The sequence below is a fragment of the Scyliorhinus canicula genome, chromosome 17 (assembly GCF_902713615.1).
Source record: "Scyliorhinus canicula chromosome 17, sScyCan1.1, whole genome shotgun sequence".
Lineage (NCBI taxonomy): Eukaryota > Metazoa > Chordata > Chondrichthyes > Carcharhiniformes > Scyliorhinidae > Scyliorhinus > Scyliorhinus canicula.
Genome location: NC_052162.1, coordinates 7106952 through 7134009, shown reverse-complemented (window position 1 = coordinate 7134009; position 27058 = coordinate 7106952). Strand labels below are relative to the sequence as shown.

Here is a 27058-nt window from a genome sequence, read left to right as displayed (position 1 = left end):
ATCTGGTTTTAAGAGGTCTCATCACAGGATCCCCCCCCCCCCCCCCCACTTCATCAATACATCAGCCTTGTCTTTGCTAAAGAAAAGAGTCCCCAGCTACTTTGCCTTTCCAGGTAATTATGATCCCCTCGTCCTAGTATCATGCTTCCATATCATGATCTGTTTGTTCTTGAGCTGCATTTAAAACTCTCTACCTCATCGGTCAGCCAAGACTATCCAGGTCTACCTCTATCATGCCACTGACACATCCACGCCACCGGTGCAGACACAATGGGCCAAAGAGCACTCTTCTGCCCCATAACAATTCTATGATTCTATCCTGCTGAGAGCTTCAACCATCCCTTTGTCACCTCGAAATTCAGCCGCACCAATTATTGAACACTCATGCTCATTTTCCTTTGCCGCGCCATAAACACAAGCTCATTGCAAAGCTCGCTGGCCACATTCTGCCCTGTAGTGTTTCTCAGTCGCAAATCGCCCTTGTGGTTGACAACTTCCATTAGTTTCCCCAAGGACCTTCGATTAATCAAATTGGCAGTTTTCACCCTCCTTACCGGTAAATGCCAACAGCCAATTGTTGTGGAGAGAGTTTGGTGGTAAGAGTGTTGAGAGTCACCTGTGATTTTCATCTGCCAGAACATAGGAACAACGGTAGGCTATTCAGCTGCTCAAGATTCGATTTGAATATCACTGATCTGTACCTTAATTCCATTGACTCGTCTTAGCTCCATATCCTTTAATATTCAGATGCACTCAGTCCTCACAGTGTCACTAGTCACCCAGGAGCTGTGTATTTTTTGTAGGAGACAAAGTCCCAGATTTCTGCTGCCCTTGATATAAAAAAAATGTCCATGTCTCCCCCCCTCCTCCTCCTCCTCCCCCCCCCCCCCCCCCCCCCCAACCCGCGCAGGGATTTACAATGGGAAGGATTATTGCAGGTAGTTTCTTAATGTAAGGTATAATATGTCTTACAACACCGGGTTAGAGTCCAACAGGTGATTCTAAATAAACCAGTTGAACTTAACCCTGGTGTGGTAAGACGCCTTACTGTGCTCACCCCAGTCCAACGCCGGCATCTCCACATCTAAGATATAATATAACACACAATCCCTTGGCTGTGTGACCTTACTTAAACTAACACGGACTCTTGGTGGCATAATAATATACAATTAAATATTTATAGCAAGAGAATTACATTTTAAAGGACTTCTTTGGTTGCTATGTTTTATTAAACTCTTCTTCACAGACCGACACAGCTTCTGAAGGTAAAAAGTACATTGCAGTCACATACCATCCAGATGTGGAATTTTTATCATTGTTCCTTCAGTCTCACTGGGTCCAAGTCCTGGAATTCCTTTCCTTTACCACATGGACAGCAGCTTGGTTCAAGAAGACAGCTCACCACCACCTCAGGAATGGACGAGAAATACCGGCCTTGCCAGGGATGCCCAGAACGGGCAAATTAATTTTAAATAGGCACACGTTGTTGAAGCTTTTTGTCCAGCACTCATCAGGACAATTCACAAGAACACCAAATATAAAAGGAACCACAGTTTCTACTGCACGAGAAGAGAGTTGTGATTGGTTGGTAAGTGGGCTCTAAGTGGTAGAGGCATTGCCATGAATAATGCACCAGTTAACTTTCTTGTTTTTTAATTTAGATTACCCAATTCTTTTTTCCAATTAAGGGGCAATTTAGCATGGCCAATCCACCTACCCTGCACATCTTTTGGGTTGTGGGGGTGAAACCCACGCGAACATGGGGAGAATGTGCAAACTCCACAGTGACCCAGAGCCGGGATCGAACCTGGGATCTCGGCGCAGTGAGGCTGCCGGGCTAACTCACTCCGCCGCTGTGCTTCCCCTTGCACCAGTTAACTGACAACCGACAGTTAATTGCTAAGCTTTGTTTAATTCCAAACCAGGCAGATTGACTCTGATTGATCAAGACATTGCACTGGGGAATGAACCAGAAAGCGGTTGTTGCTTATTGTGTGCGCATGTTTGTTTCTGTCTACTGATAGTCTGGCTTATCAATCTGGCTCGCAGTGTGGCGTACCTGCCCATGCTGAAAGCTACATATATTAATACACAGGGACATGCCCTTTGCAGACAAAGCATTGCTCAAAACAAAAACTAAGGTAAACTAGGTGTCAGCTGTAGCTCAGTGGTAGAACTCATTCTGCTGAATCAGAAGGTCTTTTGAATTCAAGACCCACTCCAGAAACATGAATGTAACATTGAAAGTGTCACACCGTTGGAGGTATGTCTGTCAGGTGAGATATTAAACTGAGGTCCTGTCTTCTCGCTCAAGTGGGTTCAAAAAGATTCCATCACATTGAATGAGTGCAGCTCCAACAACACTCTAGAAGCTTGGCACCATCCAGGACAAAGCAGCCCGCTTGATTGACATCCCACCCACAAACATTCATTCCCTCCACCACCACCTACAGGATGCATGACAAGAAGTCAGAGGGCAGCACGGCAGCAGGGTAGCATTGTGGATAGCACAATTGCTTCACAGCTCCAGGGTCCCAGGTTCGATTCCGACTTGGGTCACTGTCTGTGCGGAGTCTGCACATCCTCCCCATGTGTGCGTGGGTTTCCTCCGGGTGCTCCGGTTTCTTCCCACAGTCCAAAGATGTGCAGGTTAGGTGGATTGGCCATGATAAATTGCCATTAGTGTCCAAAATTGCCCTTAATGTTGGGTGGGGTTACTGGGTTATGGGGATAGGGTGGAGGTGTTGACCTCGGGTAGGGTGCTCTTTCCAAGAGCCAGCGCAGACTCGATGGGCCGAGTGGCCTCCTTCTGCACTGTAAATTCTATGAAGTCACCAAGGCTCCTTAGGCAGCACATTCCAAACCCATGAACACTGGCATCTAAAATGCCAAAGGCAGCAGACACATGGGAACACCACCAACTGGAAGCTCCCCTCCAAGTCACTCACCATCCTGACTTGGAAACATATCTCCATTTCTTCAGTGTTGCTGGGTCAAAATCTTGGAACTCCTTCCCTTCTACTGGGGGTGTAGCTACGTGACATTAACTGCAGCGCTTCAAGAAGACGGCTCACTACCTCCTTCTCAAGGATAACTCGGGATTGGCAATAAATGCTGGACTAGTTAGGTGATGCCCACATTCTGCAAATTAATTTTTTTTAATGATTTTGAATGAGTGTTGGGGTGTTCTCTTCAGTGTCCTCACTATAATTCTTTCCTAAATCTGCATGATAAAAACAGACTGCCTGGACATTAAACTGATTGTGTTATAAAATCTTACTGTTCGCAAATAGACAGATCCTAGAACTAAAATACAGTGATTACAGAATCATAGAATCTCTCAGTGCACATGGAGGCCATTTGGCCTGTGCTTGCTCTTTGAACGGTATTTTCAATTCGTCCCACTCTTCCGCTCTTTCCCCATAACCCTGCATTTTTATTTCTTTTCAAGGATATATCCAATACCGTTTAGAAAGTTAATCTGTTTCACAAGCCTTTCAGGCAGCAAATTCCAAATTGCGAACATTTGTCATCATCTTCCCTTTGCTCTTTTGCCAATCACTGTAAACATCTGTCCGTCTGCTTCCAATGTAGCTAAACCTGCCCTGTAATTTACCATTCTTGTAAATCGCCTCTTGGCCATCTCCGGGGCCTTGACATCTTCCCAAAAGTGTCCATAACTGGACACAGTGCTCCGGCTGAGGCCTAATCGATGATTTTCAAAGGTTGAATATGTTGAATGTCCATGTTCAGGGCTGCCATTTCTTTTTCCCCAGGGATTTACTGATTTGAAGGAATGTTCGGTATGTGTCACTCTCAACCTCTCTGAAAAGTCAAACATGAAATAAATATGCATAAGCTACGCATCACCAAAAGCTGACATTGGTTGCATATTGTTACATGACAGCAATGTACTGGGGAAACTTTATGAATGAGGTGGCTTTGAGTGATGTTGCAATTGGTAGTCAGTTAGCAAAAAATATTTTCCCAAGCTTCCTCTGATGATAAATGTTGTGTTATTACTGCTGTATCAGGGGTATTGGTCCCAATTCCTAAGACACCTGGGGCTCATTATACAGGAGTGCTTCGGGCTTTGAACATCTTCAAAGTGCAGCTATGTCATGATTTGTATCTTTCGCAGAAACCTTAATATCCTCAAAGTGATCTACAGACACGAAGCCAGATGGACTTTCCTTTACTTATACAGTGGAGAGAGAAAATTATTGCGGAAAAAAACTATTCTGAATTTGGAACATTATCTTCAAACTTAACGATAAGATGTAACCAAAAGTAAAAAAAATAAAAAGTGAAAAGAATAAACGCTTTACATGATATCTGAACATTCCAAAGTTTTCACAGCGAATGGCATACTTTTGAAATGTCATTTCTGCTGAAATTTAGGAAATGAAGCAGCCAATTTGTACACAAAAAATTTCTCCAAAAGAAATAATCTGGGAGGAGACAAGAGGAAATAATCTGGGAGGAGACAAGAGGAAATAATCTGGGAGGAGACAAGAGGAAATAATCTTGGAGGAGACAAGAGGAAATAATCTTGGAGGAGACAAGAGGAAACATCCTTTCCACGTCCCCCTTGTGAGGACCGTTCAAGGTTTTATATACTTCAGTCAAGTCAACCCTCATTCTTCTCTACTCCAGCGCAAGCAATCCCGGCCTGCTCCTAGTTTCTGTATTACTAACAGAGAAGTGAAGTTAAAATTAAGTCATTGGCGCATTTGTAAGATATTTATTTATACTATTATGGGCCAGGGTTTAGAGAACACCAAAGTATATCATGGAGTTCACCTGATCCACAACTTTTAATAGATTTTGGTTTTGGGAGCACAAGGGCCCACTTTCCAGGAGTGATGCAACAAAGAACGAAAAGTATTTTTGAACAAAACAATGTTTATTCTATGAACCCAGTTAACACTTTATAAACACACAGTAAACATCTTATCAAATGCCAACATACGTAACCCCACAGATGCAATACTCTATAGGTAACCCTTAATACCTTTCCTAGCAACATCCATAAGTTAAACCCTTTTTTTTACAAAGACAGCAGGTTTAAATTTTCTGCAGAAACAGATATTACTTTGAAATCATCAATGAGCTGAAGACATTCTTTAGCTTGCAGAGAGAAAGATCATTTTACATATCTGCTTGCTTTGATTACAGCTCTCCAACTCTGAAAACAAAATCAAAAACACACTGCAGCTCCCAGCTCGAAACGAAAGTGAAAGACAGACAACCCAGATCCACCCCCACACTGACATCACTGCAGCTATTTGATAGACACCCATTTCTTAAAGGTACATTCACCCACCTGACAATACGCAAAATAAATAATTTCACTTCATGTGTTGTTTTTCTTTCTTCTGGATCTGTTAGTCTTAAACGTATTTGTTTCTGTATCAGAAATAAACCATTCATCCATACAGCCCACTAAGTCTATCCCCCATGTTTATTCTCTAAAAGTTCAGGCCCTGTGATATCCAACAAAACCATTATCTGTATCTAATTCTGGAGATCTAATTTTATTACTTATACATGGCATTTATCTCAGCAATATAAAATTGGCGTATAAAAGGGGAGGAAATGATGCTTCAGCTGTCCAGGAGCTTGGAAATCATGGGTAACTGCAGTCAGCTCAGGACACTGTACGTCAGGAAGGATATATAGCTTCAAAGGGGAAGCTGCTAATATTTACCAGAATTACACTTGAGTTTAGGGAGATAAATCATGACCAGACTTGTATTTCATTCATTACAGGAAATTAAGTGGTGATCTATTTGAAATGTTTAAAATGATAAAAACATTCAGTATAACAGACATTGTCTTTCCGCTGGGAAATCCAGTACAAGGCAGCATAATCCTAAAACTAGAATTTATACTTCGGGGTGTGATGATTGTCCCTTTTAGCAAAACAGTGCACAGTTAGAATCACATGGCCTGCGTGATCAACCAGGACTCAAAGGGTGGGATTCTTGGAGCTCGCGCTGGGTTGGAGAATCGGTGGAGGCGCGGGAAATTCCCGTCACGCCGCACCGATGCCGGGACGCGATTCTCAGGCGACCGGTGAATCGGTGCCAATCGCACGCACGCGTTCACCGTGGTGTCGGTCGGGGGCTGCTGAAAGCGGCCCCCATGCCGATTCTCTGCAGGCGAACGGCCAAACTCACGCCGAGTTCTGCTGAGTCCCGCCGGTGTAGTTCTAACCTGGTACCACCCGGCGGGAGCACGGACCCGCGGCCACGGTGGACGTCCTGGTGGGAGGGCGGGGGGATCTGGCTCTGGGGGGGCCCTCCGCGGGGGCCAGGCCCGTGATCGGGTGTTTTAGTTCGGCGGGCGCCCGCGATCTGGAGGGGGCCTACTTACTTCCACATAGGCCTGCTGTAAGTCTCCGACATGTTGCTCCATGCCGGCGTGGAGACGGCCGTCGCATGCATGCACGGACCCGCACCAACCGAGCAGGGTCGCCTTTTGGCGCCAGAGCAGCGCGCAGCACTCCAGTGTCATGCTCGCGCCCTGAAGACTGCTGAATTGCTGGGCTAGGAGGGCAGTTGATTTTGGAGAATCCTGGCCAAAGTGTTGAATCACCCCCCCCCCGATGGTGAGAAAGGCTTTGAGGTAGAGGCATTTTGGGAGTGAGCTATAGACCGTGTGGCTGCTGTACAATTCTTACTGATAAATACCTTTTGTTTTCACTCATGAAGGCTTGCAAAGTGCAGCTTTACATCTGGCAATGTGGCTAAATTATCCTGATATTGCCTCTGCCCTGAACATACTTACCAGAATGCCCCTCTTTGGGCAAAAAGGCCCATTTGACTTCTCCATGGAGGACTGGACACAATATGTCGAGTGCCTTGGGTATTATTTCCAAGCAAATAAAATTGGGGAGGAGGCGAAAGCAAAGCAATTCTCCTAAGTACTTGTGGAGCTCAGACCTATGACCTTATTATCAGTCTCACTGTCTCCAACTCACTTATTGAGTGTGTGGATTCAGTAAAGGCTCAATTGCAACCTCAGCCATCGATCATGCTCCAGAGATTCAAATTTAATTCGAGGGTGAGATTCCCTGGTGAATCAATCGCGACTTACATTACTAAACTCAAGCAACTATCTGAGGACTGTGATTTTGAAGCCGCCCTAAATGACACGTTACGGGATTGGTTAGTCTAAAGTGTGAACGACAATGCAATTCATAGCAGATTACTACAGAGATCAGCATAAATTTTAAATGAGCAATGGAGATAGCGCAGGCCATGGAAAGTGTTGAAAAAAAGGGCGACAGAGCTGCAGAGCGCAGAAAATGGCTCTATTCACCAGTCAGGGCAGGAACCTGCTGCCAGACGTGACGTCAAAACTACCAAGCAGCCACGAAGCAGGAAAGAATTTCAGCCACCAAAAAACTGAAAAGGTATAGAATAGGCAACCATGATGTGGAGTTGCCATTCAGTAATGCATGAAGTAAAAGGTTGCCTCTTAAGATGGTAGTGGATACAGCGGCATCCATCTCTGTAATGGGCGAGCAGACATTTCAGTGGACGAGAGAGGGAGTCCAATCATTGAACTTGAAGAACACCTCTGCCAAGCTGAAGGCATACACGGTAAACACAATAGAAATAAAAAACATCACAATGGTACCTGTAAGCTATAGACATCAGCCTACCCAATTGCCAGAGATAATAGTGACGGATGTAGCACCAAGTCTGCTTAGTCACAGTTGGCTGAAAGAAATAAAGTTAGTTTGGGTTGCGGTTTCTCAAGTGTGGGAAAGGGGGCTGCCCGAACTGATAAGAAAATACAAGAGCATCTTCTGTGATGAATTCGGCAAAATCAAAGGGCTGCAAGCTCAGATTTCTGTGGCTTCAGCAGTGATTCCTCAATTTTCCATCCAAAATGGCCCCATCGGAGGCCGTTGGGACTTCCTCAGGACATTACCTGAAGGATTTCTGCCGAATGCTCTGACCCGATAGGCCGAGTTCCCGATGGAGTGGGGCACATGTGCTCTCAGTTTTCGCGAACATGCCGTTGCTGCTGAGGACTGTGTCCAGCTCCACCACAGTTGGGGTGGGGGAGCTTTGCTGGTGGCCAGGAAGTGGTGAGGGGATGTCCAGGGGGGCACTATCTGGCAGGCCGGGTCCGCATGCGGCCGGCTCCATGTTGTATGGCACGACCACTGCAGGTCGTCACCGTGCACATGCGCGGCCACTTTTCCAGCAATTCTCCAGGTGTTCATATCAGGAAGGCCATGCATTTTACGTGGAGCGGCTGCTAGCCCCTCACTGGTCGAAGCATCAGTGCGGAGGCGGCACCAACATTTTTATCGTAAAGCCAGATACTTCCTCCAGACATAGCCTCAAAGTTGGAGAATCCAGTCCCATATGTCTTACAAGAGGAAGTGGATATTGAGGTTAGAAGAACTAAGCATTATCCAGCCAGATCAGTTCTTGGAATGGGCAGCACCTATAGTGCCCGTATTCAAACTGGACAAGACCACCCATATTTGCTGTGATTGTAAGCTAACAGTCAATCAAGCCGCCAAGTTGGATAACTGTCCAATCCTGAGAATTAAAGACCTGTATGTAAAACTGGCAGGAGGTCAATGTTACACAAAGCTCGATACAATTCAGCATGGCATTTGATGTCACTTCCTGGCATTATGACATGATATACACACACAAAGGCCTATTCCAGGGCACGCACCGGCTTGTGGCGTGTCTTCAGCATGTGAAATATTCCAAAGGACAATGGGGAATCTGCTTCAGCCCCACTGCACCCTTTGGAATGACCTGGCTGGCCAAGCGTACAAACCCACATTGGTTATATTGCTCCATTTCTGGGCACAATGGTTTTACTCATGATTAAATGCATACTTCAAATGGATGATCATTTTTGAGGTGAAGTCACCTCAGCTTCCATCGGAAGCTTTACATCAATGCTTTTCAACTGACGGATTACCTGAAGTCAGCGTATCAGCTAATGAAGCCACATTCACAAGTGCTGACTTCCAAATCTTCACTGTTCCCAACGGTATTGAACACATTAGAAATGCGCCTTACCACCCAGCACCGAGAGAGCCATCCAAACTTTAATATCTGTCCTAAAGAAACATGCCAGGAGGAATCTTGGAGACCACAATCTCACAATTCCTCCTTAGCTATCGGACCTCTCCATATTGAACAACGGGAGTTCCACCATCAGAGCTGTTAATGAGACATTGCCTCGGACCGAGACTGAACCTTGTGTTCCCAAATTTACCAGGGAGGGTAAAAGCCGGGCAATATAATCAGAAACAAGCCATGATTCATATAGTTCAGCACTATCTTTTAAGGTAAATGAAGTTGTACACCTGAGAAACTTCGGTCGTGGATCGAGTTGGATCTCCGGAATTAATGGGCGGGATTCTCAAAAGCCATCCATTTCCCCCCCTCCACTGCAAGTGAGGACAAAGAATTTGGCGTTCCAGAAAAATCTCCATTCACGTATGGCAGAACCGAGGAATCCCAGAAGCGAGCGAGGTTGGAGGTTTTCAGCGATTGCGTATGAGAAAGGCTGCGAGGAGACAGTCAAGAATTATTAGGAGATTGAGATGTGTTGATGGAAAAAGGCACTTTGTGTTTCTTCACAGATCCCTCAGCTGGCTGGATAGATCGACAACGTGATGGGGAAGGTAGACTGACATATTTCTCCGTTGGGGGGATGCTAGTGAGGACGGAGAATTTGACACTCAGCTAAATCTCCCATTCATTGCAGTGGCACCGGAGAATCCCATCGGTGTGACCAGACGGAAAATCCAGCCCAAGGTCTCCAAGGCCACACTCCTTTCGTATCAAGTCGACATGGAGAGACGGATTGCTCATAAACACGTGGATCATTTGAGAAGTAGACAGACACTCCAGCAGTCAGTGTTCCCATCAAGAAATGTTTTTGAACCAGTCAGCACCAAATTACCTGATTGTCAACAATTGATGTCTCCGTAGAATCAACTAGTGATGAATTGCCTGTGCCAGAAGATGTGCCCGTCATTGCAGTTCCTGTTGACATTAATTCTGTGGAAGCATCTCAGACGACAGAATTACGGTGTTCTACAAGAAACAGAAAACCCCATCAAAGACCCGATTTATAACTGTCCAACTCATCCACAGAATGATTTAGAACTGAGTAAATTAGTTACTGAAGATTGTATGAAGGAGTTAAAGGGGGAGGGATGTGGTGATTGTCCATTGAAGGGCAACACAGCAGAGTAAGGGTTACCTGGCCTGGGTGACTAATCGGGACTCAGACAGAATCACCCCACCGTAAGATAGGTTCTAAAGCAGAGGCATTTTGTTAGCAAGTTACAGCCCATGCGGCTGCTGTAAAGTTCTTATCAATAAATACCTTTTGTGTTCAGTAATGAAGTATGTGAGAGCGCATCTTTAAAGGGATTGATGCCAGGAACCAGCTCCTCTCCTAAAGAGCAGATCTTGTGCTCTCTCCTGGCAGGCTTGGTGGCGTGGGGGGCATTTAACAATGAGAGGATGATTGTTGGGGACTCCACCACTTTCCTACAGTTACCCCAATTAAATCGAAAGTGGCCCTTGAAGAGCCTTCACTCACGATTGCTAATTGAGGCCCTGAAGTGCACAATTAATTGTCATTTAATAGCCCCAATCCTCAAGGCGTCGTTACGCAGGGGGCACGACAAGCAAACCCCGGAGTGTTTGCAAATGGGCTGTCAGGATGGGAGTGGCCTTCATTCAACTGCACTCAGCTGGCCGGGGGGGGGGGGGGGGTGATCTGAGAGCCCTTGCTGCTGCTGACCCATTTCCGCGTGACTCCCCACCCTTCGACCCTCTTCATGTTATCATTTATCTATGCTGACTTCAGATTGGCTGAGATCTCTAGGTTTGCAGGGTTTCTGCCCCCAGGGTCCCTGGTCCTTTTGTGGTGAGTTAAGCAGCATAGTTTCAAAGGAAGGGCAGCAGACTAGGTATGTTTAATTGAGAGAAAAGCAAATTACTGCGGATGCTGGAATCTGAAACAAAAGGGAAAATGCTGGAAAATCTCAGCAAGTCTGGCAGCATCTGTAGGGAGAGAAAAGAGCGAACGTTTCTAGTCTGATGACCCTTTGCCAAAGCTCAGGTGACAAGCAGCGGACATTTGGTGGTGGAAATTTTGCACGGTGTTTCAACATTCTAATGCAGCAATTATAGCGCTAATAAACAAAATTGGATTCACTTACTGCCTGGTGGGAACATGTGTGTTGATCCCAGTGGGAAGGTTGGTTGATATAATGTTTGTTTGTAAAATGCAGGTACAGCCAAGTTTCTTTACAAAAGAGCAGAACTGATGGCCTCTTGTATTGCCTCTAGCCTCCGAAAGTGAGGATCATACCCCGGATCAATGAACAACCCAACCAACGCCACTAAAAACATCAAAATACAACTGCCATTGTATTGTGACAAGCTGTAAACATTACTTATAGAATTTTATATCACAAAAGGACACCATTTGGCCCATTACATCTGTGCCAGCTCTTTGAGCGAGCTATTCACCTAATCCCACTTCTTCTCTTTCTCTTTGGCATCACAAGTATTTGTCCAATATCCTTTTGAAAGTTGCAGTGGAATCTGCTTCCACCATTCGTTCAAACAGAACATCCCAGATCACAACAACTCACTACGTGAAACAAAATTCTCTTTATCTCCCCTAAACTAATTATCAAACGGAGGTGCCGGCGTTGGACTGGGGTGAGCGCAGTAAGAAGCCTTACAACACCAGGTTAAAGTCCAACAGGTTTGTTTCAAAACACTAGCTTTCGGAGCACTGCTCCTTCCTCAGGTGAATGAAGAGGTAGGTTCTAGAAACATATATATAGACAAAGTCAAAGATGCAAGACGACACTTTGAATGTGACTCTTTGCAGATAATTAAGTCTTTACAGATCCAGAGAGAGGGATAATAGCAGGTTAAAGAGTGTGAATTGTCTCAAGCCAGGACAGTTGGTAGGATTTCACATGCCCAGGCCAGATGGTGGGGGATGAATGCAATGTGTGATGAATCCAAGGTCCCGGTTGAGGCCGTTGTCATGTGTGCAGAACTTGGCTGTCTCCACACCCCCGCTACTTTCCTTCAAATAACCGCGCAACCTCAAACAAACCATTGTTTGCAGCAAACTACCCAACCTTCAGAACAGTGACCACAACACCACACAACCCTGCCATGACAATCTCTGCAAGACGTGCCAGATCATTGACATAGGTACCACCATTACACGTGAGAACACCACCCACCAGGTACGTGGTACATACTCGTGCAACTAGGTCAACGTTGTCGACCTCATACACTGCAGGAAAGAATATCCCGAAGCATTGTACATTGGCGAGACCATGCAGACGCTGCGACAATGGATGAATGAACATCGCACGACAATCGCCAGGCAGGAATGTTCCCTTCCAGTCAGGGAACACTTCAGCAGTCAAGGGCATTCAGCCTCTGACCTTCGGGTAAGCGTTCTCCAAGGCGGCCTTCAGGACGCGCGACAACGTAGAATCGCTGAGCAGAAACATATAGCCAAGTTCCGTACACATGAGTATGGCCTCAACCGGGACCTTGGATTCATGTTGCAATACATCCACACCCCCCCCCCCCCCCCCCCGGGTTGGGTTTACAAAATCCTACCAACTGTCCTGGCTTGAGACAATTCACAGGTTTTTAATCTGTGACTATCCCTCTCTCTGGATCTGTAAAGACTTAATTACCTGCAAAGACCCACATTCAATGTCTTGCATCTTTGACTTTGTCTATATCTATGTTTCTGGAACCTACCTCTTCATTCACCTGAGGGAGGAGCAGTGCTCCGAAAGCTAGTGATTCGAAACAAACCTGTTGGACTTTAACCTGGTGTTGTAAGACTTCAAACTAATCATCCTACTTCTCTGACCTCTGGTTACCGACTTCTCCTGCCAATGGAAACAGTGGGCTGGATTTTGTCTGTTGAGATGGGTCTCTCAAAGCGGGGAATTCCCCAAATTGCTGAACTCACTTCAGTAAAAGTTGCTCTTCACTCTGGGTGGAGTGGAGTGGATGGTAGGGGGTGGGAGTGGCGTGAGGCAGCTGCAGGATGGAGTGGGGCTCAGGGGTCCACAAAGTAGAGCTTAGGGGCTACACACACGGGCTAGCACTGAGGTAGGCTGGTTGGAAGGCCCACCTCAATTCTCTGGGACTTAATTTCAATTGATTTGGAAGTTGTCGGGCCCCCTAGACCTCGCCCTTGAAACACCCTCACTAACCGTTATCCCCATTCGACCCCCCACCCCTCCCCTCCCGTTATAACCCAATGACAACTCAATGCCAACACTTTGAGGGAGACTGCAAAATGCTGCGGTATCGAGGAATCTAGGTGTCCTCGTAAATGATCCCAAAACAGTGGGCAGGTACAGCAAGCAGGAATCTTATATCTAACTCTCTTTACAGCTCACTGATATGTTCCACGTTCCTCAATAGGATCAACAATGATGAAACTCATTTTGGGGAAATTCTAGATTCATTATTTTTGAAAAAGCTAATCACTAGTCTAGTGAAGAATCAGGAGATGATATGTGGTTGAATTATGTAAATTATTCTGAATCTACATATGCAGATTTGGTTAATTAAGTCTGGGAGTCTGGGAATTAATGAGGCAGTCCGCAATAACATTAGTAGGCAGCGGGTAGATTGCAAAGGGTGATTATAGAACAGTCCCTGTCTGAGAGATTGTGAAACAGCCAAGCTGTAAATTGGGTTTTTAATTATGAAATGGTTTAGAAAGCTTTCAGTGACTGAGTTGTTGGACTGAACAGTGCACTTAGCAAGCAACGCTGAGAACGTCAGAGTGTTGAAGCAGTCACGGATTGAAACCCTTGCATTTATATAGCGTCTTTCATGTCCAGCGATCACCTCAAAGTGTTTTTCAGCCAATGGAGTATTTTTGAAATGTGCCATTGTTGTAAAACAGCTCAACACCAGCCGGCAATTTTCACAGCGAAAAACACCCACAAACAACAGTTTTGTAAGGGCAATGAGGTGTCCACACTGAGTAGGTCAAAACAGAAACTTATTTTATTTATTGACAGCTCGTCGTTCCCCAGTGGATCTTCTCTCGCCTTACTGACTGGCTCTAATTGTATAGAGCCAAGTATATATGAGGGTCCCCCATGTCCATATCGGGGGAGCTCTTATTCCGCAAGTTCCACAGGGTAGTTAATCATCCCTCCCCTGTAAGACCCATGCATGTTACAACAAACAATGTGACAAAGAAAAGGTTATCATCAGGAAACTACATCCTCGACACGGTGTGTGCCCCCAGACAGATGCCGCAGGACATATAAATTGCTGTTCACTTCAATAATTATAATCTTTATTATTGTCACAAGTAGGCTTACATTAACACTGCAATGAAGTTACTGTGAAAATCCCCAAGTCGCTACATTCCAGCACCTGTTCGGGTACACAAAGGGCGAATTCAGATTGGTCATCACAAGCACGTTTTCGGGACTTGTGGGAAGTAATCGGAGCACCCGTGACACCTTGGAAGGTCTTGCCAGATGGGAGGGCTGTAAAATCCTGACCAATGTGGGAAGTTTTTGTGTCATGTCGATTGAGGGATGAATATTGACTTGGTCATCAGAGCTACCTCCCCAGCAAGCTCCTTGAAATAGAGTCATGGGTTATTAGTCATCCACACGAGAGGGTAGTCAGGCCGTCAGCTTACTATCTCACCCAAAAGAAGGTGCTGGAACTGGGATTGGAATTGTACCCCCGGCCTTGTGACTGAAGGACAAGAGCGTTATCAATTGAGGACAGTCTGGACGTCCATATTCCAGACAAGACATGGAGGTGTTGGAGGAGTTGATTAAATAAAAAAGGGTTACTCGAGGTTTGATCCACCAGGAAGGAGTAAGGAGGATGAACCACCTTTCCCTCAGAAAGAGAAGACTGATGGGTGACCTAAGGGACATGTTTTTTAAGATTATGAAATGGATGTAGACAATATTTTTCTGCTCACAATGGGGATCAAAAAACAAGAGGCCTAAATATAAGATAGTCACTAATAATTCCAATAGGGAATTTAAGAGATAAGTCTGTATGCAAAATGATGTTAAAATAATGATGTCGCAGTGACCAGTGGAAATATTCTCCCTATTTATGCCACCAAATTCCCTTATTATTTTCATCAATTCTATTTGATTTCTTAACTTTTTTAAATTCTCATGAGAAGGTTCCCAAACTCTCTAGTTTGTCCAGCTGCCTCTCATCTCTCATTTCACCTTGATGAATCTCTTTCTCTTACCTTGACATTCTCCCAAGGTCAGGCATCCTAAATCTGGGCACAATATGAACATCCTAAGGGATTACCAATGACCAGAGATTGAACTGAATTAGCCGTATAAATACTATGGCTACAAGAGCAGGTCAAAGGCTATAAATCTGTGACACATAACTCACCTACTGACTCCCCAAAGCCTGTTCACCATCTACAAGACACAAGACACAGGTTAGGAGTGCAATGGAATACTCTGCACTTGCCTGGATTAGTGCAGCTCCAACAATATGCAGAAGCTTGACACCATCCAGGACAATGCAGCTCATTGCATTGGCACCACCAACATTCACTCCCTTCACCATTGACATACAATGACAACGGTGTGAACCATCTCCAAGATGCACTGTAGGAAATCACCAATGCTCCTGAGATAACACCTTCCAAACCCATGATCAATGCCATCTAAGATGACAAGAGCAGCCGACACATGAGAACATCACCACCTGCAAGTTCCCCTCCAGGCCACTTACGATCTTGACTTGCAAATATAGCACCGTTCCTCCACTGCTGTTAGTCAAACTTCTGGAATTCCCTCCCTAACAGCACTGTGCATGTACATACACCACATGGACTGCAACGGCTCAAGAAGGCAGCTCAACCCCACCTTCTCAAGGGCAATTAGGGATGGGCAATAATTGCTGAATTTAAATGAATTTTTTTATATCAGTGTCCTAACCAGTCATTTTTATAATTTTGCAAGATTTCCCATTTTTTGCCAAGTCTCAAAGATGGAAAACTGCTCCTGTTCAATCCAGGTCTTGTCCACCTGTTCCAGCAGTGGATGTCGAGGGTTTGTGACACGATTGGGAGGAGATCGAGGAGTTTTCCCTGGGAAACAAATCGGCCATTCAATCCAACCCAGCAAAATGCACCAGATTAGCAAGTTTGTCACTGCTGAGAGATGAACAAGTGCAAAGTGACTGCCTCATCTCTCCATATAACACTTGTCACTGCAGTCACTGCACTTCAAATTGAAATGTGTGCTGAGCCGACTTCGGGCGACGTACTAAGGCACAAATTCAAAGGATAAAATGCTGGATTCTGTACAATCCTGCATTGTGGTAACTGTGACTTTAAGATCACATGCCCTTTCTTGCCTTTGCTTGCACAGTCTCACAATTAGATGAGATCAGCAAAGTTAGATTAGTTGGTAAATTGGAAATGTCCAAAGAGATTATGAAATTTACACTTATATTGTGAATTCAGTATTGTAATGTTATCAAGTGTTGACAGATGATAGTATAATAATTATTACCTTACAACGATTCATGACCTTTTGATTTTTCCATGTAGTTAATATTTCTAGAACAATGAAACTCATGTTGGTTCAGAGTCCTGCTCTGCCACACAATGTACTCTTAATTAGCTGATCAAATAATGCTATTGATTTCATTTTTCCAAATGATTTGAGCTCAGAGGTTATCAGGAAGTTATTTCATCCTTAATTGATCATCTAAATCACAACTGAGTAAGATTTAATACATACTTCACAGAGAGGAAAAACAGAAATAACTTGGAACTAAATACCTGAATTTTACTGCCTGCAGGTAAATTAGGATTGCTTCAGTCACATTTAGCATCATATTTGTTTGTGTGTCATAAAGATATATCCACAGAGGGCATGTAAGTAATTACAGAAAGTAAGAACGACAGAGATTTCTTGAAAACACACATGTAAGTGATGTCTTATCAAGGAGTGCTCAAATCGACAGAAACGCCTTTCTTTCACAATGGCTCTTTGCTGGTCGTTAGTGTCGCTGTATTTTTCTTCCTCTGTTTTATTGCTTCACCTTGATAAAGTGCGGAGGCCTGAATCACTGTTAGTTTCACAAACCAGTAACTTTAATTGTTTGTCTTACTTTGAAGAAATCAATAGACCGGCACTTCAAGAAATAAACTAAAGTGACCCAAAAAATTGGTGAAAGAAATTGAAACAATTTTCGACAGAAAATAGACAGAAGGACATTTGACAGAAAATGTCATGACCTCAAGGTCTCTCAAAGTGCTTTGCAACTAATGAGGTACTTTCTTGAAACATAGTCACTTATGTATTCTTGGAGAAATGACCGTCAATTTGCACACAACACACTCACACTCCCGCAAACAGAAATGTGGAAATGGCCTAACATCTATTTTTCAAGATGCTGGTCGAGATGTTGGTCAAGATGTTGGTCGAGACATAATTATTGGTCAGTGAGGTATTATCATAAATGGAAGAACTGCAAGGGTTAATGAAATGCCTAGATCAGCCATGAGAGGGAGCTAGAGTTACAAGTTTATCAGACATTGATGCTCAACCTTGTGGGGAGAGAAATGAAGGAGTAAGCTGGAGCACAGAGTGAAGGAAAGATAGTGTGAGTAAGAGCAGATCATAGTTTATTATAGTATAGCGATTAGTTGTAGGTGAGTGTAGATTATATGTTAATTATCAACTAACAAAGAACAATACAACACAGGAACAGGCCAAGGGCTAACACGGGTTCAAAATAATTCCCAAAGTTTTTAAACTGTATATTTCCCATAAATGCCTTTTCAAATCCATATGTATATACTTGTTGATAAATCGAGAATCAAGGCAGGTTTTCATGAGTAAAATACAGAGTACATTTACTTGTCACTAACCCCTACCCCAACAAAAAAAGTCACAATGGCACACGTACACAGATAGCAGAGTAAAAAGTCCAAAAATAGTTAAAATATTGTATGATTAAGTCCTTAGCTTTTCTTTGAAGTATAGATTGTTGACCATTGCAGCACATTGAGGTTAGTTGGTTTAGTTCTGTAGTTAATTTAATTCAGGTCTGCGCTTTGTTGAAGATATCATTTTTATTTTCAGAGAAAGGTGGAGGTGCTGTGGCACAGTGGTTATCACTGTTGCTTCACAGCTCCAGGGTCCCAGGTTCAAATTATGGCTTGGGTCACTGTCTGTGCGGACTCTACACGTTCTCCCCGTGTCTGCGTGGATTTCTTCCGGGTGCTCCGGTTTCCTCTCACATGTCCCGAGAAACGTGCTGATAGATGAATTGGACATTCTGAATTCTCCCTCTGTGTACCTGAGCAGGAGTGTGGCGACTAATGCATTTCCACGGCAACTTCACTGCAGTGTTAATGTAAGCCGACTTGTGACAATAAAGTTTACTATTATTAAAGGAAAAGAAAGATCTTTGCTGCTTTTTTCCAACAGTGTTTTTAGATGACGTGATGTTTATTTCTTCTTGTTCTTCGAATTCTGCTTGGCAGAACCAGTTTTTAAAACTCCTGCCCATATATTCCAAGAAAGAAATAGTCGTCCATTTTTAACATTGGCAGCACGGTAGCATTGTGGATAGCACAATCACTTCACAGCTCCAGGGTCCCAGGTTCGATTCCGGCTTGGGTCACTGTCTGTGCGGAGTCTGCACATCCTCCCCGTGTGTGCGTGGGTTTACTCCGGCTGCTCCGGTTTCCTCCCACAGTCCAAAGATGTGCAGGTTAGGTGGATTGGCCATGATAAATTGCCCTTAGTGTCCAAAATTGTGTTGGGTGGGGTTACTGGGTTATGGGGATAGGGTGGAGGTGTTAACCTTGGGTAGGGTGCTCTTTCCAAGAGCCGGTGCAGACTCAATGGGCCGAATGGCCTCCTTCTGCACTGTAAATTCTATGTAAATCTATGTAAATTTTTTCATATGTACAAACCTTTTGACACATTTGAAGATAGAAATGAACGGGACTTGGGGTTATTTCATATTCCACAGGGATTTTTGAGCGTCTGAAGAGAATCTGACTGTTTAACATTTCCAATTCTCTTGGTAGAATGACAGCTGATAAAAGTCCAGGATTTGGCATGTTAATGCCTTACTTCCAAGAGAGTCCCTGTTTGAAATAGATCTTGCCAAGGACACCGCCTGGGTGCCAGGCTGGCAGCGTCAAGTGCACTGGTGGCATTTTGCCCATGCTGGGGATTATGCTCAGGTGTACCTTGCTTTTATGAGATAGGTTGTGGGGTGGTGGAGGGGGGGGGGGCTTGATGACCCCCTTATAGGTGAGTTGGGGCATTTGGGGGGGGTGTCCACAATCCATTGTGGGGGGGGGGGGTCAAGATTTCAGGGCGCCATTTAAAAATGGGGCTAAGTACTGTCTAGGCAGGGCATTCCTCGCTGAGGCCACAAAACTAAGTAGAGTCTTGTTTAAGAACAGGCTCATGCTCGATGCCAGCAGCGCCGGGAAATACACGGCTAAACGGGCTCGACATGAGGCTCTGTTTCATTTCCGTTAAATCGCGGTTAGATATGTGGGGAGGTTCGCAATGAAATTTCAGGGTGTGCTCATTGACCGCGAACATTGTATCTTTGTCGAAATGAGAGTAAAGGATAGGCCAAATAACTAGAGGCCAGCCCTAACTTCAGGAGTGGGCAAGTTAGTGGAATCAATCCTGAGAGACAGGATAAACTGCCACTTAGCAAGGCACGGGTTAATAAAGGATAGTCAGGGTAGATTTGTCAAGGCAAGGTTGTATCTGACTAATTCGATTGAATTTTTAAGGGGCTCACAAGAAGGATTGATGAGGGTGGTGCAGTTGATGTGGTCCACATGGATTTTTAGCAAGGAAGGCTGGTTAAAAAATAAATGCCTGTGGGAACCAAAGGAAGCAACAAGCTGGGTCAAAAATTGGCTCTGGCAGGAAAAAGAGGGTAATTGTCGACAGAATGTTTTTTTGTAGCTGGAAGGCTGTTTCCAGTGGGGTTGTGCAGAGCTCAGTGCCAAGTCCCCAGCTTTTTGTGTTATATATCAATAATTTGGATGTGAATGTAGTGGGAATGATCAAGAAGTTTGCAGATGACTCAAAAATTGTCTACATTGTTGATTGCAAGTGGGCTGCAGAGAATCCAGAGAAATGTGGGGTGATACATTTGGGGAGGTCAAATGAGGCCAAGGATTTCAAAAGGGAGGATACTGAGAGGTGTAGGGGAAGTGAGGGACCTTGAAATGAATGTCCCCAGATCCCTGTAGATGGCAGGGCAGGTTAATAAGGTGATTAAGAAGGCATAGGGTATCCTTTCCTTTATTAGCCAAGGTATAGAACATAAGAACAGGGAGGTTACACTGGAACTGCGTATATCATTAGTTTGACTACTGTGAGCAGACTTGGTCACCTCGCTATGGAAAAGATGCCATCACATTGGAGAGGGGAAAATTGCAGCAATGAGGAGAGATTGGAGAGGCTGTGGAACAGAGGAGACTGAGGGGAGGATTTTATTGAGAGGGACCTGGATTAAATGGATGGGAAGGCCCTATTTCCTTTAGCAGAGCCGCCAATGTCGAGGGAGGGCATAGATTTAAAGTGATTGGCAAAATCGTTGCACAGAGCTGAGGAAAACCTTTTCACCCAGAGGGTGATAGAGATCTGGAACTCACTGCCTGGTAGGGTAATAGAGGCAGGAAATATCAACTCTTTTAAAAGGTGTCTGGATATGTGCCGTACCCTGCAGGGCTACAGACCAAATGATGGAAAGTTGGGTCGGCTGGGTTGTCCATGTTTGGGCTGGCGCAGAGTCGATGGGCCAAGAAGCCTCTTTCTGTACTGTCGAGTTTCTATGATTCCATGATTAAATGCAAAACGCAATTGCAGACTCAATGAAAAACGAATTTGGCATCATGCAAATCAACTTGGAATGAGCTCACTGCCTGGAGTTGCCAATCCTGCTTTTCGAACAGATCGTAGAGCTCCACTCGTGTTTGTCTGAAGTAACAGAAATTGACAAAAGCAGTGCCAACTAAGGCCTGGCGGGTAGGTTCTTCAAGGACTAAAGCCTCTCCTCTTCCCAGCAGCAAAATAAAATCAAGTAAGCCTTGTTGCTTTCTATTTGTCAGAATTTAAATGATACACTGCTTTAGCTATCTGTGTGAGCAAATGACAAGGCTGCCGCATTCTATTGTGGTGGGGGGGGGGGGGGGGGGGGGGGTCAGTGCTGATTCTACAGAGGTCATCTCACCAAAAAAATTGAAGGGAAACTCAAACAACATGTCCAACAAATTGAATATGATGAGGCAGAAGCCATGGTAATCTGTAATCTTCAGAACAATTCCAATTTTGAAAAATCATCAGTTGATGAATGTTTACCTTGAGCTGCGAGCGAGGTAGGTGTTCCTTCACTGAAACTCCATTTTGAAAGCCAAATTGAAGTGTCACCTTTTCAAATGACATTCTTCATGACCTCCATCCATCTGGTGTACGGGCAAATCCCGTTTTTACGGAATGGGTCTGGGCCATGCTTGTACTGATCTCTGTATATGTTAATACATAATTAGTTAATGTGCAGTCAGTACAGTCAGATGATCACAAGATGGCAACACTAACAGGAACTATATAAGGAGTTTCCTGCTCTTTCTCAGTTTTAGTGTGTCTGTGTATGTGTACGTGTACTGCAGCTACAGGAGAGACGTGACCAGCTCAGAGTATAGTGTATTATATTAATTGTTAATTTAATCTAATCTTAGTTAATTCTATTACTAGTGGCATGTGAGAGTAACTTTAAGAAATGGGTGTTTAAGAAATGTACCTTTAAGAAATGGGTGTTTATAAATTGGTGTGTATGTAAATATCTGTAGTGAGACTACCTTTAAGAAATGGGTGTTTACTACTGCAGTGATGTCAGAGAGTGGGTGGATCTGGGCTGTCAGTCAGCTTTTCTCTTTTGTTTTAGGCTGTTTGCGGCAGGGTGTGTTTTAGTTTTGTTTTCAGAGCTGGATAGCTGCAGTCACAGCCAGAAGATGTATGAATCTCTCTCATTAATCTCAAGACTGTAAATCAATCCTGGTCATTTAAAACTAATAACAGAAGTGACTTTAACCTGATGTGCTTCTGGTAAAAGTTGTTTTAAAGTCGTATGGATTTTAATATGAAAGCTTAAAGGGTTACTTAGTGTTGTATTCTTTGGGGGTTGTATTGGAATTAATGGTTGCTAAGATGTTCACTGTATGTTTTAAAAAGTTTAACTTGAGTTCATAGAATAAACATTGTTTTGCTTTAAAAAATACTTTTCCATTTCTGCTGTACCACACCTGCAGAGTGGGCCGTGTGCTCCGCATACCACAATCTATTAAACGTTGTGTGTCAGGTGAATTCCATGATACACTTTGGGGTTCTCTAAACACTGGCCCATAACACTAGCCAAAGCATTAAAGTAAAAGAACTCACAAGTATATTATCTTGTTACTCAGTAAGTAATTTGTCATCAACTGGAAGACTTTGACTGTTTATCATCAAGTTAAATACAACTCGGCAAGACAAATGAGTGATATAAATATATTACAGCCCTGTAATATAACGGTGCTCAATCCGTAAAAATGGATTTTCCTTAAATCCGGGATTATTCAGCCTTGACAGATCAGCAGATGCCAGCCTTGCCACTCTGGTACCGGGATAGGTACAGGTTTGCTAATTACTAAGAGCAGGGACAGGAATGGTTGTTGCAGGTTCCGGGGTTTAGGTGTTTTAGTAAGCTCAGAGAAGGGGGCAAAAGAGGGGGCGGTGTGGCGCTGCTAGTCAAGGACAGTATTACGGTGGCGGAAAGGATGCTAGATGGGGACTCTTCTTCTGAGGTAGTATGGGCTGAGGTTAGAAACAGCAAAGGAGAGGTCACCCTGTTGGGAGTTTTCTATAGGCCACCTAATAGTTCTAGGGATGTAGAGGAAAGGATGGCGAAGATGATTCTGGAAAAGAGCGAAAGTAACAGGGTAGTTGTTATGGGAGACTTTAACTTTCCAAATATTGACTGGAAAAGATATAGTTCGAGTACATTAGATGGGTCATTCTTTGTACAATGTGTGCAGGAGGGTTTACTGACACAATATGTTGACAGGCCAACAAGAGGCGAGGCCACATTGGATTTGGTTTTGGGTAATGAACCAGGCCAGGTGTTAGATCTGGAGGTAGGTGAGCACTTTGGAAACAGTGACCACAATTCGGTGACCTTTACGTTAGTGATGGAAAGGGATAAGTATACCCCGCAGGGCAAGAGTTATAGCTGGGGGAAGGGCAATTATGATGCCATTAGACATGACTTAGGATGTGTTGGTTGGAGAAGTAGGCTGCAAGGGTTGGGCACACTGGATATGTGGAGCTTGTTCAAGGAACAGCTATTGCATGTTCTTGATAAGTACGTACCAGTCAGGCAGGGAGGAAGGGGTCGAGCGAAGGAACCGTGGTTTACCAAAGAAGTGGAATCTCTTGTTAAGAGGAAGAAGGAGGCCTATGTGAAGATGAGGCATGAAGTTTCAGTTGGGGCGCTTGATAGTTACAAGGAAGCGAGGAAGGATCTAAAGAGAGAGCTGAGACGAGCAAGGAGGGGACATGAGAAGTCTTTGGCAGGTAGGATCAAGGAAAACCCAAAAGCTTTCTATAGGTATGTCAGGAATAAAAGAATGACTAGGGTAAGAGTAGGGCCAGTCAAGGACAGTGGTGGGAAGTTGTGTGTGGAGGCTGAGGAGATAAGCGAGATACTAAATGAATACTTTTCGTCAGTATTCACTCAAGAAAAAGATAATGTTGTGGAGGAGAATGCTGAGACCCAGGCTATTAGAATAGATGGCATTGAGGTGCGTAGGGAAGAAGTGTTGGCAATTCTGGACAAGGTGAAAATAGATAAGTCCCCGGGGCCGGATGGGATTTATCCTAGGATTCTCTGGGAAGCCAGGGAAGAGATTGCTGAGCCTTTGGCTTTGATTTTTAGGTCATCATTGGCTACAGGAATAGTGCCAGAGGACTGGAGGATAGCAAATGTGGTCCCTTTGTTCAAGAAGGGGAGTAGAGATAACCCCGGTAACTATAGGCCGGTGAGCCTAACGTCTGTGGTGGGTAAAGTCTTGGAGAGGATTATAAAAGATACGATTTATAATCATCTAGATAGGAATAATATGATTAGGGACAGTCAGCATGGTTTTGTGAAGGGTAGGTCATGCCTCACAAACCTTATCGAGTTCTTTGAGAAGGTGACTGAACAGGTAGACGAGGGTAGAGCAGTTGATGTGGTGTATATGGATTTCAGTAAAGCGTTTGATAAGGTTCCCCACGGTCGGCTATTGCAGAAAATACGGAGGCTGGGGATTGAGGGTGATTTAGAGATGTGGATCAGAAATTGGCTAGTTGAAAGAAGACAGAGAGTGGTAGTTGATGGGAAATGTTCAGAATGGAGTTCAGTTACGAGTGGCGTACCACAAGGATCTGTTCTGGGGCCGTTGCTGTTTGTCATTTTTATAAATGACCTAGAAGAGGGCGCAGAAGGATGGGTGAGTAAATTTGCAGACGACACTAAAGTCGGTGGAGTTGTAGACAGTGCGGAAGGATGTTGCAGGTTACAGAGGGACATAGATAAGCTGCAGAGCTGGGCTGAGAGGTGGCAAATGGAGTTTAATGTGGAGAAGTGTGAGGTGATTCACTTTGGAAAGAATAACAGAAATGCGGAATATTTGGCTAATGGTAAAATTCTTGGTAGTGTGGATGAGCAGAGGGATCTCGGTGTCCATGTACATAGATCCCTGAAAGTTGCCACCCAGGTTGATAGGGTTGTGAAGAAGGCCTATGGTGTGTTGGCCTTTATTGGTAGAGGGATTGAGTTCCGGAGCCATGAGGTCATGTTGCAGTTGTACAAAACTCTAGTACGGCCGCATTTGGAGTATTGCGTACAGTTCTGGTCGCCTCATTATAGGAAGGACGTGGAAGCTTTGGAACGGGTGCAGAGGAGATTTACCAGGATGTTGCCTGGTATGGAGGGAAAATATTATGAGGAAAGGCTGATGGACTTGAGGTTGTTTTCGTTAGAGAGAAGAAGGTTAAGAGGTGACTTAATAGAGGCATACAAAATGATCAGAGGGTTAGATAGGGTGGACAGCGAGAGCCTTCTCCCGCGGATGGAGGTGGCTAGCACGAGGGGACATACCCTTAAATTGAGGGGTAATAGATATAGGACAGAGGTCAGAGGTGGGTTTTTTACGCAAAGAGTGGTGACACCGTGGAATGCCCTACCTGCAACAGTAGTGAACTCGCCAACATTGAGGGCATTTAAAAGTTTATTGGATAAGCATATGGATGATAAGGGCATAGTGTAGGTTAGATGGCCTTTAGATTTTTTCCATGTCGGTGCAACATCGAGGGCCGAAGGGCCTGTACTGCGCTGTATCGTTCTATGTTCTAACGGGAGCTGTAGCCGTGGCCTCCCGCGGTTTCAACTTCATCGCTTTCGAGAACCTGGATGTCGCCAGGGATGCACTGGAGGCGATGGACAGAAAATCCCTGGACGGGTGGTACATCTGGGTGGACTGCGCTGAGGAAAAGGCCAGGAGGCGGTGGCTATGGCCAGGGACATTGACTCTTGGTCTTGTTCTGAGATCTGACCTTCTCACTTTCAGTCACAGGCATTTTCGTTTTTTATTGTTAAGGGGAGAGATGGGATCCATTAATTTTCCCAGCTTCCCATTTCCCCAGTTAGATCGCAATTAGTCAATCTTCCCCCCCCCCCCCCCCCCCCCACCCCCCGGCTTCATCTTCGATCACTGTCACTTCAGAGATCCTCCTGCGCTTGGTGAAACCTATTCCGGGGATTCTCTCCTGTTAAACGCAAAGCTGCTCCTTAAAAAGCTGCTCTCTCTGCTTCCCTCCACAACGTACTGAACAGGGAAGTTTGCGTTGAAGTGATTTCACGTGTTTGAGGGGAGCAGGCAGCACCAATTATCAGCTTACAACCCAATCAGGGCAGCACGGTGGCACAAGTAGTTAGCACGGTTGCCTCACGGTGCCGAGGTCCCAGGTTTGATCCCGGCTCTGGGTCACTGTCCGTGAGGAGTTTGCCCACTCTCCCCGTGTTTGCGTGGGTTTCGCCCCCACAACACAAAAGATGTGCAGGGTAGGTGGTTTGGCCACCCTAAACCACGGTAGCATGGTGGTTAGCATCAATGCTTCACAGCTCCAGGGTCCCAGGTTCGATTCCCGGCTGGGTCACTGTCTGTGTGGAGTCTGCACGTCCTCCCCGTGTGTGCGTGGGTTTCCTCCGGGTGCTCCGGTTTCCTCCCACAGTCCAAAGATGTGCGGGTTAGGTGGATTGGCCATGCTAAATTGCCCGTAGTGTAAGGTTAATGGGGGGATTGTTGGATTACGGGTATACGGGTTACGTGGGTTTAAGTAGGGTGATCATTGCTCGGCACAACATCGAGGGCCGAAGGGCCTGTTCTGTGCTGTACTGTTCTATAACTCTATAAATTGCCCCTTAATTGGAAAAAATAAATTGGATATTCTAAATTTATTTCAAAAACAATCTTACAACCCAATCACTTTCATTCCGTAAAACTGGCACTTCCGGTAAAATGGTACAAAATCTAAATGGGATTTGCCTACATCATGTCCACATCAAATAGGAATATCACATGACAGTCATATGTCTTGGTTTGAGTGGTAATGGGTTGTCACTTCCTGCAGTGAGGAGGTCAGTTTTCAGCAAGTACTTTGGAAACATTTGCATAAGATTCCCTTCTGGCCGTCCATTTCAGTCAGCTTCAGTGGCAGTGATCTCACAAACCAATAATCCTCGCTTATTGTATAGGTCAGTTCCCAGCCTCAAAGATCCAGTAAAGACAGGACGGTCAAATTAGATATGTGTAAACAACGGCATCAACAATTTGCATTTACATAGCATCTTTTACCTAATATAATGTCCCAAAGCACTTCACAGGAGCG

The 27058-nt window shown here is 44.7% G+C and overlaps 1 protein-coding gene across 1 annotated transcript; it reads right to left on the bottom strand.

Moving 5' to 3' along the window:
• Window positions 1–2844: 2844 nt before the first annotated feature.
• LOC119951277 lies at window positions 2845–8549 on the bottom strand. The gene is made up of 2 exons (XM_038774321.1): window positions 7945–8549; window positions 2845–3825 (listed from the first exon to the last, which is right to left on the bottom strand). Exons 1-2 carry the CDS (start codon window positions 8258–8260, stop codon window positions 3533–3535), a joined length of 609 nt encoding a protein of 202 aa, XP_038630249.1. The 5' UTR covers window positions 8261–8549; the 3' UTR covers window positions 2845–3532.
• Window positions 8550–27058: the final 18509 nt, after the last annotated feature.